The sequence below is a fragment of the Lampetra fluviatilis genome, chromosome 26 (genome assembly GCF_964198595.1).
Source record: "Lampetra fluviatilis chromosome 26, kcLamFluv1.1, whole genome shotgun sequence".
Taxonomy (NCBI): Eukaryota; Metazoa; Chordata; class Hyperoartia; order Petromyzontiformes; family Petromyzontidae; genus Lampetra; species Lampetra fluviatilis.
Window position 1 is genome coordinate 13,320,556 of NC_136300.1, and position 15,533 is coordinate 13,336,088.

The following is a 15,533-nucleotide window of genomic DNA, read 5'->3' on the forward strand; positions in this document are numbered from 1 at the left end:
TAGGGTGCATGTTGTGCAATGAGTGAACGATGGGTCGTCTCAGCTCGGTCGGTACAGTTATATGCTGCGATGCGAGTCTTCGAGAGAGACTGGCTCGTCTCAGCTCGGTCGGTACAGCTATATGCTGCGATGCGAGTCTTGGAGAGAGACTGGGTCGTCTCAGCTCGGTCGGTACAGCTATATGCTGCGATGCGAGTCTTGGAGAGAGACTGGGTCGTCTCAGCTCGGTCGGTACAGCTATATGCTGCGATGCGAGTCTTGGAGAGAGACTGGGTCGTCTCAGCTCGGTCGGTACAGCTATATGCTGCGATGCGAGTCTTGGAGAGAGACTGGGTCGTCTCAGCTCGGTCGGTACAGCTATATGCTGCGATGCGAGTCTTGGAGAGAGACTGGGTCTCAGCTCGGTCGGTACAGCTATATGCTGCGATGCGAGTCTTGGAGAGAGACTGGGTTAAAATCCCACCGATATGGCCGACGTGTGCTACTGGTTGTGACGCCGCGTCGGAAAGGCGGTGGGGTGGTAACATGGAAATTCCCCCCCCCGATATGGCCGACGCGTGCTACTGGTTGTGACGCCGCGTCGGAAAGGCGGTGGGGTGGTAACATGGAAATTCCCCCCCCGATATGGCCGACGCGTGCTACTAGTTGTGACGCCACGTCGGAAAGGCGGGGGGGTGCTAATGGGTGACTGTCATTGCATGCGTGATTCTAACGGGTGGGGGGGCTGTGCTGGAGCGTAAGTGGGTTAGCCAGTTTTCATGTATATTTGTTGTTAATTCCCCGTTTTCTATGCGGTTCCCTTTTACCCTCGTCGATTCTGTATATATTACGTGATTGTATTTCTTATCGGTCGCCGGTCATTTATTGATGTTGTTGGTTCGGAGGCACACCTTTTCGATGTTTCACAGTTGTGTTACAGCCGGGGACGGCTGTGTGTTTATACAGGGGGGGGTGATGTAGTGACAGAGAAAGGTCACTACTGTGTCGGCCCGTACGAAGGCTGGGGGCCCCAAGGGGGTGCCTGGGGGGTCACGTGGTGGAGGGATCCGGACCCTCCCAGAGGTGGGGGAAGTGAGGCGTGTCCTGGGAAGGGAGGCGTGGCCTGAAGAGAGCCAGCCACGCCGGGGCGGAGCCAGCCACGCCAAACCAAATATAAGCGTGGTGTGAACGCAGAGCGAGGCGGCTGTTGTACTGTACTCCAAGGTGAAGACATCTTCGGTCGTCAAGTCCCGAGTCGTCGTCCTGGGCCAGGCAGGCCGTTGCCTGCCTGGTCCAGTCTGTGTCGTGTTCCAGAGTGTTAGTGAGTTGAGGAAGGTGGTCACCACCTCATGTAGAGTGTTATATTATTTACCGTTTAATAAATAGTGTTGCCTCCAAGTTGCGTGTGTGTGCACCTAATTTGAACCTACTACACCTGTATCAGCCAGGTTCCCACATCTTCCACACGTGTCCACTAAATCCCTGATCCTTTTCACGTACAATACAAAGTGCCGGGATGGTAGCGCAGTGCGCTAACCGCTACGCCACCACTCCCCCATGTACTGATCTACACACGCAAACACATCCCAGAAGACTTTGCCCCTTTCAACCCCCACTGACAGCCCCACGCAGACTTCCAGCTCTCTTTCCTCATACATAACCGAGTCCCTACCCCCCACTCCCCCCAAACAACTCGCTGTAAAAAAAACCCAGCACCCCGACTTAATTTCTCCCAATCAAATCCAGCATCCTCTCACTCCCATTAAATCCAGGAGCCCGATCAAAACACATCAACCCCCAACGTCTCTCTCATCCAAATCCAGCACACCCATCCCTCTCATCCCGATCCACAGCTCTCCCACCCCCCCAGATGGGAGTCCGGGTAGAAAAAACAGCCTATCCATTGAATGAGTGTGATCATGTGACATTCCTCCCCCCTCCCCCCCGGGGATGTGGCCATGGCAACCACGTTGACGTCAGCCATGACGGTTTTAAAATATTTCTTGTTTCGCCAGGGCCATGCATAAAAAATACCAATTAAAATTATCCGATTAATGTCTCTCCTCGGCGCAAATCGGAAATATTGACTGCGAGGAATTGTAATACATGCCTCCCATCCTACAGGCCCCGTTAAATGTTTTCATTACCGACGCCACCGGGGTGTGTCATTATTAATCGGCACATTTAAAGTGAATGTACATTCTCAGGCTCCGAAGCTTCGCCTCGCCACCTTTCCTGATCGAGCGGTCGGCCTGGCGGTGGTCCGTTCATTGAGCGGCCCCCTCTCTCTTTCTCTGTGCGACCAGCGACATCATCACCCGGTGCCGCACTTGTCAGGAAAACGATGGACGCTTGTCGAGCGCGAGTCCCCCACGGGCGGACGTCGCGTGCCAACTTCGCGTGGGCACGCGTGCGCGACTCTGCCTTAAGGCTTGAGGAGAGAAAACAGATTAAGTGCGTAAAATCAACACGCCGGAGTTGGGATGAGTGGCGCGCGACGCGTGTTTAGGAGGACGTGTGGGAGATGACCCCCGACACTCGAAGGCCGTGCCTGTCGGAGTGGCGCGAGTGTCTACAAACGATTGCGCTGCGTGAAGTACACGGAGTGAAAAGTTGGGAGAAAAAAAAACATCATTTTCCCCAAAGTGTTATTACAATTGTGCCAATGGTGTCCGGACAAGAAATGAAAATCTTGCAACAGCTTTGCATTAACTGATTTTTGACAATGGCCTTGGATAGAGGATATCACAGAACCACTTCTGAGATTCTTTCAGGTGCCCTCTTTTATTCATGCTCATTTTATGACGGGCTTTTTTGTGGAGTCAAGGATGGCTGGAACTGCAGATTAAACCCAACATCTCCACATTAGAAGTGGATTTCTCTAACCGGATATTTTTTGGGTGCTACGCACAAAAAACACAAAAATCCCTACGTAACCTAGACAGACTGGAGAAAGTGCCGTTAACGAGCATGTACTAAGGGCCAATGCGGCACAAGTGGGGGTGGATGACCGGCATCCCATTACCGGCCGTCTTTGTCTCCAAAGTATACAAATCGCACCGGGTAGTCATTTGAGGCTGAGTCAACCTAGGGGAGGGCCCAGGAGTGGTTCAGATCATTCTCACTGGTGTTGGCCATGAGCAGGAATCAAACTCAAGTGCCTGGGTACGTAGTGAATTACGCTAAGTATTGCACAAGACCACTTCCCACATAAGCCACAAAGATCCCCGTATAGACTGAACAGACTGTTGGGGCAAGTGCTTTTAGCAAGTAGCATCTATGAAGGCCGGCACGGCACATGAGGGGGTGGGTGGCCAGCGCCACGCCCGGCCGCCTTTGTATCCCGAGTGAAGATGTTTAAACACTGCACAAGGTACTCATTTGAGGCCGAGTCAACCTAAGGGAGGCCCAGGACCACTTCAGACAATCGTCACTGGTGGTGGCCGTGAGTGGAAATTGAACTCGGGTCACCAAGTTTGTAGCTTAACACGATAAACGCGACACTACTGCTTCCCACAGCACACAAACCATACACACGTGGAACCACACCCAGAACTACACACTGAACTATACACAAAACCAACGACAGCCGCCATTCGCTAAGTGGGGGTGACGTCACCATGGATATTGTGCCAGGCCAGATGCACTCCGAGACACAAGTGCTACGCGACTGTGCCAACTTGCTGTATTTTAGCCTCGGCGCTCCGCCCGTTGTTGTGAGCGTCGCTCCTCTGCCGTCTGGAGGAGACACTCTCACAACAACGAGCCTCCTACACAGAGGCCGACATTGACACCGCTGGTACAGTACCAGTCTTTGGAAAGTCCACTCAGCTCCACATCCTCCTATACCGAAAGAGGCCATCTCTTCTCCAGCCCGTGCCATGCCCGTTTAGCCCCCTCTATCTGGCCAACCAGAAGCTACTTGGGCATGCAGTGGCTGAGCACGTGGTTTGCATGTATGTATGTATGTTGAACTTCATTTCCACTGTACCTAACCAACCGCAGCCTCACCCGCCGGAGGAGATCACCGATGATGAGAATGTGTCAAGGTGACCGCCCTAACCCCCCTGGACCCCCGAGCCACCGGTGTGGGGCATCCCGGGGGTCGCGGCACGGAAATGTGCGGTGGTACAAAATCGCCGGGACATCCCCGGAGAGTGCCCCGTGGGTAGGCAGGCATGCGGGCTCACTGCGGTTATCGCGTTATCATCACAAAGAGCAGCCCGGCCATTTAGCCCAACGTGACCGAATCTGTCACAAGAATATAGACACACGTGGATCCATATCTGTACAGCGTTCACATGAACAGATTAGAGGAATACAAAAGAGTGAAACGTATTTTAAAGGGGAGGGGGTGGGGGTGCTTGGTGGCTCTGCGACCAGAGCATTTAATCATAATGGTAGTAGTAATGTCAACTTGTAATGCGCTGCCACACAGGATTTGCTCCCTCTGCAAGAGAGAGGGAGAGCAGCTCAGAGGTGCAAGGATGAAGATCGCAGCGGCTGGCGCGACAGGCACTGCTCGCGCACCGACGATACGAACGCACGCACCAGCCGCAAGGTCATGGGCGGTGGTGACGCTCCCACATTATCACGCGGGAGATTGTGCGGCGGAACTGAGTTGAGGACTTGGCCAGACGTTCGAGGTGCGCTGGCCCCAAAGCGCGGCGTGCGTGCGTGCTCGCGTGCGAGAGCTGATAAGGTGTTAAACGAGCGATGGCAATGTACCCACGTCAGTCTGCGGGCTCGCCACACTCGTTTACCAGAGAAGAGTCGTATTAAAACATCCATGTACCCGGAACACCACGTCCAGTATACCTATGCTGTTATTACATCTATGGGTGTCAAGCGCTGCCTACTCCAGTCTGCCAAAGACCGGGAAAATATTCCTGTAGCTGGTGAGACACCACAATCCAACGCGTGTGGCGCTCGTGAGCAGCCCGTGACCACGCACACAGCTCAGTCCCTCCAGAAAAACGCGGCGTTTTTTGGTGATTGTTGCGGGCAAAAATCGTTGATTATGCGGCACGTTTTCTTAAAAAATGCGATGGAATATGCGGGATATTTATGCAATTTTATGCGATTAAATTGCGGGAACTTGCAAAAATTGCGGGAACTTGCAAAAATTGCGGGAACTTGCAAAAACTGCGGTTTGATGAAAAAGAGAAAAAAAGTGATTCCCCCAACACCCTATTCACTAGGCTACTACTTTAATGTAAAGAGTAATTTCTTATTACTTCCTATGATAAGCAAGCATACTACATCACAGAAAGTGCTGGGAATATTTAAGTTCTCATCTTGTTTTATTTCAGACCTTAACAAACAGATGGCTCAAACTTACAAAACATTGAGTCGAACAAGTTCTGTAGCTTAACAAAATGAATATGCTACAACTTCTGTAAAAATGAATAAATAAAATATTAAAAAATAAAATGTGTGCTTCCTGTTTTACAGAGGTAGCTATGCAAAATAATTTGCCCCCACTGTCATGTAACACACTGGGGAACTGCTTTGCGCGGTCTTTTGCGCTTATGTTTGTTGGCAAATGAGAAAGATTTGCGGGCTTCATCATGGTTTCATTGGCATCGCGGGGTTTGCAGCTTTTCAATGATGTCGCGTAATGAGTGACGTCACTTCATAACGTTCCCATGGCAACAGGGGAAATGGCTGCGCTTGTGTGAAGTAAACGCAACATTTTTCAACTTTCTGCTAAGATATATGTGACTTTTTGTAACGAAAATGCGGGGATTATGAAATCATGCAAGCCCGCATATTTTGCGCGCGGAAATCTGCAATTTATGCGGCGAAAGTGCGGCGTATTTGAAAAAACGCGCCCCCCGCATAAATATGCGGACTTTGGCTGATTTTGCGTGAAATCTTGCGATCGCATAATCGCGTTTTTCTGGAGGGACTGACAGCTTGTGCACAACAACAGCACAGTGTACAACACGTGCATAACACACAATCAACGCACAACGCATGCACAATGTATGGCACGTGTACTATGTATAGCATACGTACCAAGCAAGTGCGCCTACAGTGTACGAACACGTGTAAAATGCCCTACACGTGCACAGTGTATAGCATAAGCACATCTGGCCACACACATTCGTGGCACAAAGGCCACGTGGCATATAGAGTGGCGGTGGTTGTGAAATCCATTCAGGCATCTTCAGAGATGAATGAAGCCTTTGAAGCCATGGGAAGGCCTCAGACTTTGCTTATTTTAAAGAATTATGAATACAGAGGGAAATTAAGACGACACAAGCATCACTGCATTATAAGGATCACCAACATCAGACGTCTAACCTTACTGAAACTGCTCATTTCTCAGTTAATGCTGTATTATTTTTTTAAAGACATATTTCCAAAATATTACATTAATATAGGCTATTAGTGATGAAACTAAAGCACTTGGCGCTGTCAAAGTTACAAGTAAAAACTGAGGACGCGGTCCGTAAAGCAATCAGCGGTTGCATTGTTAAACGGTGTAGACAGAGCAAAAGCCAACATCAAAGGGGAAGCCCTGGATTCACAATAACCATGGAGTTTGAGTCATCAGTCAAAATTGCACTCCTAATGAGATTCTTTTGTCTCCAAAACCATTAATTTTATCCCTAAAAATCATTGAGACATGAAATATCTCACCATTCATGGAACTCACTCTGCACTCAAATGTTTCCACGAACTCTCGCTACATTCACAAGTGTGCCGTGTGTGCACGTGTGTGTGCGTGTGTTTGTGTGCATGTGTGCGTGTGCGTGTATGCGTGCGTGCGTATCTGTGCATGCGTGTGCGGAGGGTGTGGGGGGGGGCGAAAATGCCAACTCTAGTTTGATTCCCACTCACAGCCAACATCAATGACGGATATCTGAACTGGCCCCGAACATCACCTAGGTCGACTCAGCTTTAAATGCATAGCTGGTGTAGTGGGAAAACATCAGAACTGGGGGGACAAAGGCGACCGGGTATGGTGGTGGTGCTGGCAACCCACCCCTTCGTGTGCTGTGCTGGCTATCATAGGTGCTTGCTAACATCATTTGTCCCAACGGTCTGTTAAAAGGCTATATGGGGGATCTTTATCTATGTGTGCGGAGGACATGGGGGAGCGCGTATTTTATGCCACAGACCGGAATGGCACGACCGTGACCCTAGCGCTCTCTGTAAGCTACACCCCAAGGCCGTTGCGTGGGTTTTCACGGTCCTGCTGCTGTGGAACCCTTCAATGGGTTTTCGGGTTGCGCCACATGTGTCGTTCGGTGGGAGCTCCTTCAAACAAAAGTATGGAATTTTGGTTCCTGAATAAATAAAACGTCGGACATAAAGCACGCCGAATAACAGACAGTGAGAGGGCCCAATAAGAGAGCGGAAGGCACAAAGGTCTGGAAATTACAGTGAGGCGGTGCGTGCTGGTATGCGTATAGTGGGGAGTGGTGGTGTAGTGGTTAGCGCGCTGTGCTACGAACCCGGCGATCTGAGTTCGATTCCTACTCATGGCCAACACCACCGATGACAATGATCTAAACCGATCACGCGCCTCCCCTAGGTTGACCGAGCAGTAAATGAGTACCCAGTCAATGTGTAAACATCGCCAATGGGGAGACAAAGGCGGCCAAGCGTCGTGTTGGCCACCAACCCCCTCGTGTGCTTTGCTGGCCTTCATAGGTGCTCGCTAACAGCACTTGCTCCAACAGTGTGTTCAGACTATACAGGGAATCTTTGTCTTTGTAGTGGGAAGAAAGGAAATCGCGGCATGACATCCAGGCAGGATGAGAGCAACTCACGTGGCGTGCGCCAGTGTGCACCGGACGCGAGAGCACGAGACCTAACGCCCGAACATCTGTGAGATGAGTGCATTACGCACGTAAAATTATACCATTGTGGAATACAATGCATATTAATTATGAAAATGAATAGGCATTACCCTTTCCGGCAATAATACAGGAGGTATTATTGCCTATCACAAGGCATAAAGTCTGCATTAACCACACATTCTCGTGAGACGACATGCAAACAAACGTGTTTTGATTATAATGTATGCATTGTCTTTGACACCGATTGGCCTGTACCAGAGACAGCCTTGTTTATGGCCTTGTCTCGCCGCCAGTGTTGGACCAGAGAGCGCATTGCCATTGTGCCGTCCGCGTTTTGGAGTTCTCTGTTTGAACATCTTAACACCTCCCGTATTATTGCAGTAAAGGATAAAGCCTATTATTTTTTCATCATCTTGATACCGACAAAAAATAGTCCCCTGGATAATGCACATCAAAGAACGTAGAGCATGCTATATGGTATAGTCAACGGTCAAATATGTGTCCTGTCCATATGTGCTTCGAGGCAGTGCTCATCTCCTGTTCACAGCCCTGGAAATTCCATATTCCTATGGCGGGGGCGAGTCTATTCAATTGGACAGCCATTCTTGACTTCCCCCCAATGTGACGCTCGTGATATTGTGGTGCCAATAGCAATCCATCCAGCACCTGCACAATGACCCGATGCCATAGACTCAGACTTTATTTATTCGGCCGTTAAGGCCCCACTGAGCTAAGCAGCTCTTCTACAACACAACTACAGCCCAAGGCCGTCGGTAGTGGTGGCAGTTACAGGACATCGCAGGGTGGAAATGTGCAAACTAAGAATATTTACACGAAACCCATGCCAAAACGCACTGCAAACAGGATAAGCAGTGTGTAAATACACATGACACATTAACACCATAATATACCGTGTAATGTTTTTTTTCTATGCATAGCGCAACCTTTTTGCAAACCACTGCAAACACTGACCTACAAGACACGGTGAATCGTCATCATGCGATGCAAGAAGAATTCTACACTGGGCCATGTTCATCCACAAACTTGTTATTCGCAAACCTGCGCTATACTTATCCAATTCATCAATGCCACTTTCAAACCGAAGAAACCTAAAACGTACATGTAATTCGCTTTTAACTATCCCAAGAACGAGAATTGTAATAGGTGACAAAGCTGCTTCAGCACCAAACACGTTTTGGAACAATCTTGTTTCCTCGCTTAGCACCGTAAATCTTCCTTCAAAAAATATCTGGCAGCAGAAGATTGGTGCTGGATACAACCACATTTGCAAACGTGATTTGTAACTGCGATCATTGCCCATTTATCGATCATTCAATTCGAATGTGACATTTTATTGAGGGCCCGTGTGTTGTCTTGGTGTGGGGTCTGGGTCTGTTTCTGTTGTTGTTTTGCTGACTTGCCCAAGCTTTAAGAATCGGCAGGATTTTATGTACTTGGGCAATTTGTACTTTCAAATATTTTCTTTGTACTTATTTATCTTCGGTGACTTGCTTACCTGTGTCTCTACTTTCCACTCCTTATCGCGCGTTGTATCATTTATTATTGTAACCTGCTGACCATCCGCGTCTACTGGACATCTGTGTAAAAAGAGATCCTGATTCCGATTAACTTCTGCCGGATCCAATTACAGTGACATTTCCGCGTGATGAACGCTCACATCTTTAGTCGTCATTTCGTTGTTGCCAATGATTGAAACACTGAGCTGAGCCACGCCACCGCCATGGAGAACGCAGTCAAAACCCTCGACCATCGCTCTTCATCTCTTATACTTCAAGGCAATTCAAAATTACATTTACAAATGGGTGCCGCCATCATCAGTAACCGTGATCGATCCACTGCTGGATGAAGGCCTTCCCCAAGCCATTGCAATCTCGATCCACCCATGTAACGGATCCACCTATCTAGCTCCTAAAGCACAGTTGATTTCATCAGTCCACGTGCATTGCGGATGCCATCCAAGGTGTGTTCCCTCCATTGGCTGCCATTCCATCACGAGTCTTCACCACCTACCATCATTGCTTCTCACAACTAGTCCTGCCCAAGCCCCACTTGACAGTCATATTGAAGCCTCTGTCCTGTTTCTGTTATTAAATTAAAACGAATGCAAATAATCTTCAGCTTTTTGTCAATCCGCTGTCGGACGCAGGCAAAGGACGGGTTCAGATATCATTGCCCACTGCCACGACTGCGAATCTAACTGAGGCTAAATAGTGAATCCTCTATAAATACTTGGGGACAAGATCCTGTGCTTCTGCCACACAGTGTTGGGTGTCATATCCCTGCGCCCTGTACTTGTAGCTGTATAGGGGAAGGACCCATCATGTTGGCCCCTGTGAGTGTGGGGGCCGTTTTAACAGAGGGCCCACCATTGGTAAGAGTCTGCGTGCGTACACGGCCCTTTTTGTCATTCCACTGCTGGATGATAAGCACCCCACACCCTATGGGATGTGGAAACCATTTGACCAGTTAAGGTTAGTGAAGGTTAACGGAGCATAGACGTGGGAGCAACATTTCGATGTAAAGCTTTCGTGACTGCAGGGATTCATATTCTTGGTTCTTTCGGTAAAGTCACATAGAAGGGAAATAATAAAATAATCAAAATAATACAATTCTCACGACGTTTCGGCCACAATGCAAGCAGCCGTCCTCAGGTGAAGAACAAAGCTGTCGGAAAGACAGCATCCGAATGAACACTGCTAAGCTTAGCAGCGTATTTTAAGCTGGATGGGAGGAGCAGAGAGCCTTGACAAAGGAGTTTACATATCAATAGAGGAATTTAGCATGTTGATGACAAATGCAGATATGGGGTTAGTCACTCCTTGTGGAATGTGTAGGCGGTGGGGGGTCTCAAAGTCATATTATGCAAGTGTATTATGTAGGATTAGCAGTAATAAAGGAAGGGAATTTTTATTATTATTCTAAAGAACTGCAAATACCCTACTACCATACAATAAACCGATGTGAAAAAATCTAATTTAAATTACATCAATATAATCAATGTACTCAATATACTCTCCAATAAGCTGAGCTATTAACATTAAGCAACTGGGTATATACTATACTATATAATGACTTATTAGATCTTCCAATCTGAACTACACTGTATAATATCGTATACACAGCACCAATATAAGCTCTAACATCATGCATTATATTCATATGCCTCCAACTAAACTCTTTTCTACATCACACGACTATACACCGTACTATACACTGCCATAGACAAACCCCAACATTGAATTATATACTGCGTTACTATACACTACCCTATACCTTAGATATTACATTGTAATATTACACTATGTATTATTCTACAAACCCTACTGTATACCACACTGCTGTATACTATCTATTATTATACAATCTGCTATACACCATACCATTGACCGTCGAGTGAAAGGTACTAAGAGGAAGCAAATAAATATGTAATGGAAGAGTGGTAGCAGGAAACTTGCAGCGGAGCAAAGACTCCGATCCATGAGGAGAATACAAAGGATATATAGTCAAGGCCAGCGAATGGAATGCGGTCTGAAAGTCACCGTAAACGTGAACACAATCAATCAAGACCCGAAATGGTTTATCACGTCCTTCCAATGATTGCTGAGCCAGAATCCATCTTCTCGGTTGAAAATGTCTCTGTGTTTGTATATGTGGATGGCCTCATGAACGAATCTTTCATGGTAGCCGGATGGCTTGCAGATAACCTCCGTCTTGGAGAAGTCAATGTCATGTGAGCCCACTGAATTATAACAATGATCTGCCACGGCTGAGGTGTTGGTCCTACCGTGTTTCAGGTCTGCTTTGTGTTCACGGATGCGGAGCCGAGACATGTGGTTTGGTTTCCCCAATGTAACTGCTACCACAGAGGCAACTTAGTTTGTAGACGCTAGGGTACTATTTGTCTGGAATCACATTTTACAGACGGGACCAGATCACGGATTTTGTGTACTGTGTTGAATCGGACCTGGATCTTGTGTTTATTCAGGATTTTGGAGATCTTTTTTGTGACCCCCGCAATGTAGGGTAAGGTGATGGTTTTGAATGGCTCCTCAAGAGGATCCTTCTTCATGGATGGAGAGATGGCTTTACGGATTGTGTAGTCGGAGTAACCATTAGCCTTGAGAGCTTGGTGTATGTGCACTTGAGTTCACTGGCAATGTGTTCCTGGTCGGAGATGCATTGGGCTCTATGGTGTAGAGTCTTGATGAGGGCATTCTTCTGGGATGGATGGTGGTGGGAATCCGGTTTTAGGTAAGAATCCATATGGGTAGCTTTCCTGTAGACAGAGTGGCTCATTGAACCATCAGGTCTCTTTTTTTATTAGGACATCCAAAAAAGGTAGCTTGACATCTTTTTCGACTTCCATGGTAAATCTGATGGCTGGGTGTATAGAATTGATGTGGTCGAGGAATTGGTCTAGAGCAGGCCAGCCATGTGGCCAGATGACAAAAGTGTCATCCACGTACCTCTTCCATCAGGTCGGGTGTAGAGTGGCAGTCTGGATGGCATCAGTCTCAAATTTATCCATGAAAACGTTGGCTACAACCGGATATAGGGGGGAGCCCATTGGGGTGCCCTCAGTTTGTTTGTAGAAAGTTACATTCCAGGTGAAATATGTATTGGTTGAGCAGTGTCTCACCAGGGGGGGGTACCTCAGTGTTCAGCCCTTGATGAACCAAGTTTTCAATGATTGCGATGGTGTCAAGTACAGGAACTTTGGTGAATAAGGAAACCACATCAAAACTGACAAGCAGGTCGTTTGGGGACAGGGAAATACCCTTGATTGTCGATATCAGGTGAGTAGAGTTTAGTACCGCAGAGGTGGTTTTTTCAGTGAAAGGCCGCAGGATTTCAGACAAAAAACGAGCCAGTTTGTAGGTGGGGGAGTTGATAGAGACGATGGGATGAAGAGGTGTATCTTCTTTATGTATCTTTGGTAAGCCATATAATCTTGGTGGCCTGGCAGCAGAAGGTTTCAACGATAACTGTTTGGTTTGATCAATTAATGCGGTTGAATCAGAAATGATTTTGTTGTTTTTTATGACCAGGCTGTTGGTGGGGTCTCCTTTCACTTTTGTATAGCTGCCATCGTTGAGTAGTTCTTGAATTTTGTTGTTATATTCTATTTTATCCATAATGACAGTGACATTGCCCTTGTCGGCTGAGAGGATGACAATGTCATCCCTCTTTTTTAATTGAGATCATTCAAAACGCTCATCTTTGCTGAGGTTGCTAGCTGTAATCTTAGCATTTTTTAGGGTTGCAGCGATTTCAGATCTTGCCACATCTGCAGCGATGTGACCCAGGCCCTTGCGAGCCACGTCTACTTGGGCAATGATATCATTAACTGGTATGTGTCTAGGTGTGACTGCAAAGTTTAGCCCTTTAGCTAAAACGGATTTCAGACCATCGGAAATAGAACTGTTACTGCGATTAATTACGACTTTGTTAACATCTAGCTTTTCGGTGTATGGGTCCGGTCTCTTGTTGGAGAGGTTAAATTTGGAAATCAAGTTGTCCTTACATGTGGGTGACATAATGGCAGCTGAAGAGGCAGTCATATTGTCTACATGTTCCCAATCCGATGTGGACATTGTTGCCGTCAATGATAAATGCGATTTTTAGAGTGTCTTGTATAACTGATCTAGTTCGGTGCGCATAAGTCCGATTTTCTCCAAGATAAGAGCTAAGCTAGTTCGAGACAGAATTCGTATCGCATTAAAAGAAGTTACAGCAGCAGAGGTTAGTGTAAATGCGATTGGTATTACCTTAAAGTCGCGGCATCTCTTCAGAAAGGTGAGACTCGATCAGTTGAGCCTTCCTATCCCGTAGTTTATTGAAGGATCTCAAAGTTATGTAGAATCCCTCCCCATAGAGGCGGTTAAATTTCGATTTAAAGCTTTCGTGACTGCAGGGATTTATATTTTTGGTTCTTTCGGTAAAGTCACGTAGAAGGGAAATAATAAAATAATAAAAATTAAACATAAAATTCTCACGACGTTTCGGCCACAACGCAAGCAGCCGTCCTTAGGTGAAGAACAGAGCTGCCGGAAAGACAGCGCTGCCAAGCTTAGCAGTGTTCATCAGGATGCTGTCTTTCCGACAGCTCTGTTCTTCACCTGAGGACGGCTGCTTGCGTTGTGGCCGAAACGTCGTGATAATTTTATTACGTAAAATTTGTATTATTTTATTATTTCCCTTCTACGTGACTTTATCGAAAGAACCAAGATTGTGGGAGCAACAGTCGTGGGAGCGTAGAAGTAAAGCGGAACAATGGATTTGGCTGTGCTGCCCTCCACTGCCCACCATGTAGTACCAGCAGCATTGTGGCTACCTGTTTGTGTGTGGTGGTCGTCAGCAGGGCTTAATCTCAGCCGGTTCTATCTGAGTTGGCCACCCTATAAAATATGTCTGCACCTGGTACACCACATCCGGTTGCCTAGCACTGGCACGTTCGTTGCTTGTTGCAGAGGTTCGTGGTTCGAATCTAGCGGCCGCCCAGATTCTTATAGGGGCGCCACTGTGGCGAGATGTGAATGATCTCGCCTGGTATACAGGAGGTCGTTGGTTCGATCCACACCTGTATATTTGGAGTTTGCATGTTCTTCCCGTGATTGCATATATTTTTCTCCAGGTCCTCTGGTTTTTCCCTCCACATGTAAAAAAACATGTGTTTAGAGTATATGGCTGCTATAAATGTAACCACTTCGTTGAGCTATCATTTGTGGCCAGGTCGCTTCTGAAAAAGAGCTATGTAGCTCAGTGGGCCTTACCTGGTAAAATAGAGATAGTTTAGCAATTACTGTGGGTGTAACAACCGTAATGATCCTATGTGCCATCCACTTCACAGTGGATGTGAGGCATCCCTAGGTGTCATTAGCTAGAGTAGGCCACTGCGTGCCGCGTGAGGGTCCAAACTTGCGAAATAAAAAAATTGCCCGCAAATTACTCAATTGGGATTACCCACAGACAGCAGCACTCAGCACCCCCTGCTCGCAGACTCATGCCTCAGGTCCCCCTTGCAAATAAGACTATCCTGGTCTCTTGAATTTTCACCTGGCGAAACAGAAATATTACTTCACCAACTGCTGCTACGGCTGTGGCTATTAGTCACGGGATACTTATTCCAGTCTACTAGCAACTCAAAAATATTGATTTGAAGCTTTCGTGACTGCAAGAATCCATACTCTCTGGTTCTTTCGGTAAAGGGTAAAGTCACGTCGATAGAAAATATAATAAAAGAAAACACGACGTTTCGGTCGCAACACAAGTGTCCGTTTTCAGGTGATAAAATTATCTGCTGTTGTGACTTTATATAGGCACGGGAGGAGGGGGAAAGGGAGGGGAAGGAGTTTTGTCAAGTCGTGGCTGTAGGAGTCCACGGGGGAGAGGGGGGGGTGTGGCGTGCTGGGACGGGTGGGGTTGGAGAAATTAGCAAGTAAAGGAGCTCGAATTAGTAATCGGACGACGACAACCGGGTGGGTGAGTGAAAATCATAGCAGTTAAAACTTGGCGCGGTTTAGCACATCCTTCCAATGGTTGCTCAATCTGAATCCATCTTGTCGATTAAAGTTTTGTCTGTGTTTGTATATCTGGATAGCTTCATGAACAAATATCTGATGGTGGCCCGAGGGTTTGCAGAGCACCTTGGTCTCGGAGAAAACAATGTCATGTGTGCCCACAGCTTTGAAACAATGATCCGCCACCGCCGAGGTGTTG

At 47.4% G+C, this 15,533-nt stretch overlaps 1 protein-coding gene across 6 annotated transcripts in view; it reads right to left on the reverse strand.

Moving 5' to 3' along the window:
• Nucleotides 1–15,533, reverse strand: part of LOC144942121 (junctophilin-1-like) — a 116,347-nt gene that overhangs the window by 37,232 nt on the left and 63,582 nt on the right. Inside the window, exon 4 of one of the 6 annotated variants that reach the window (XM_078868872.1) lies at nt 2,149–2,410. The exons of 3 other annotated variants lie outside the window; for them this stretch is intronic. In XM_078868872.1, coding sequence (XP_078724998.1) covers nt 2,164–2,410 — 247 coding nt within the window. In that variant the 3' untranslated portion in view covers nt 2,149–2,163. Of the gene's footprint in view, nt 1–2,148; nt 2,411–7,771; nt 7,820–15,533 lie in introns of those variants that run through there. 2 more of the 6 variants (XM_078868876.1, XM_078868875.1) reach the window with 2 other exon arrangements.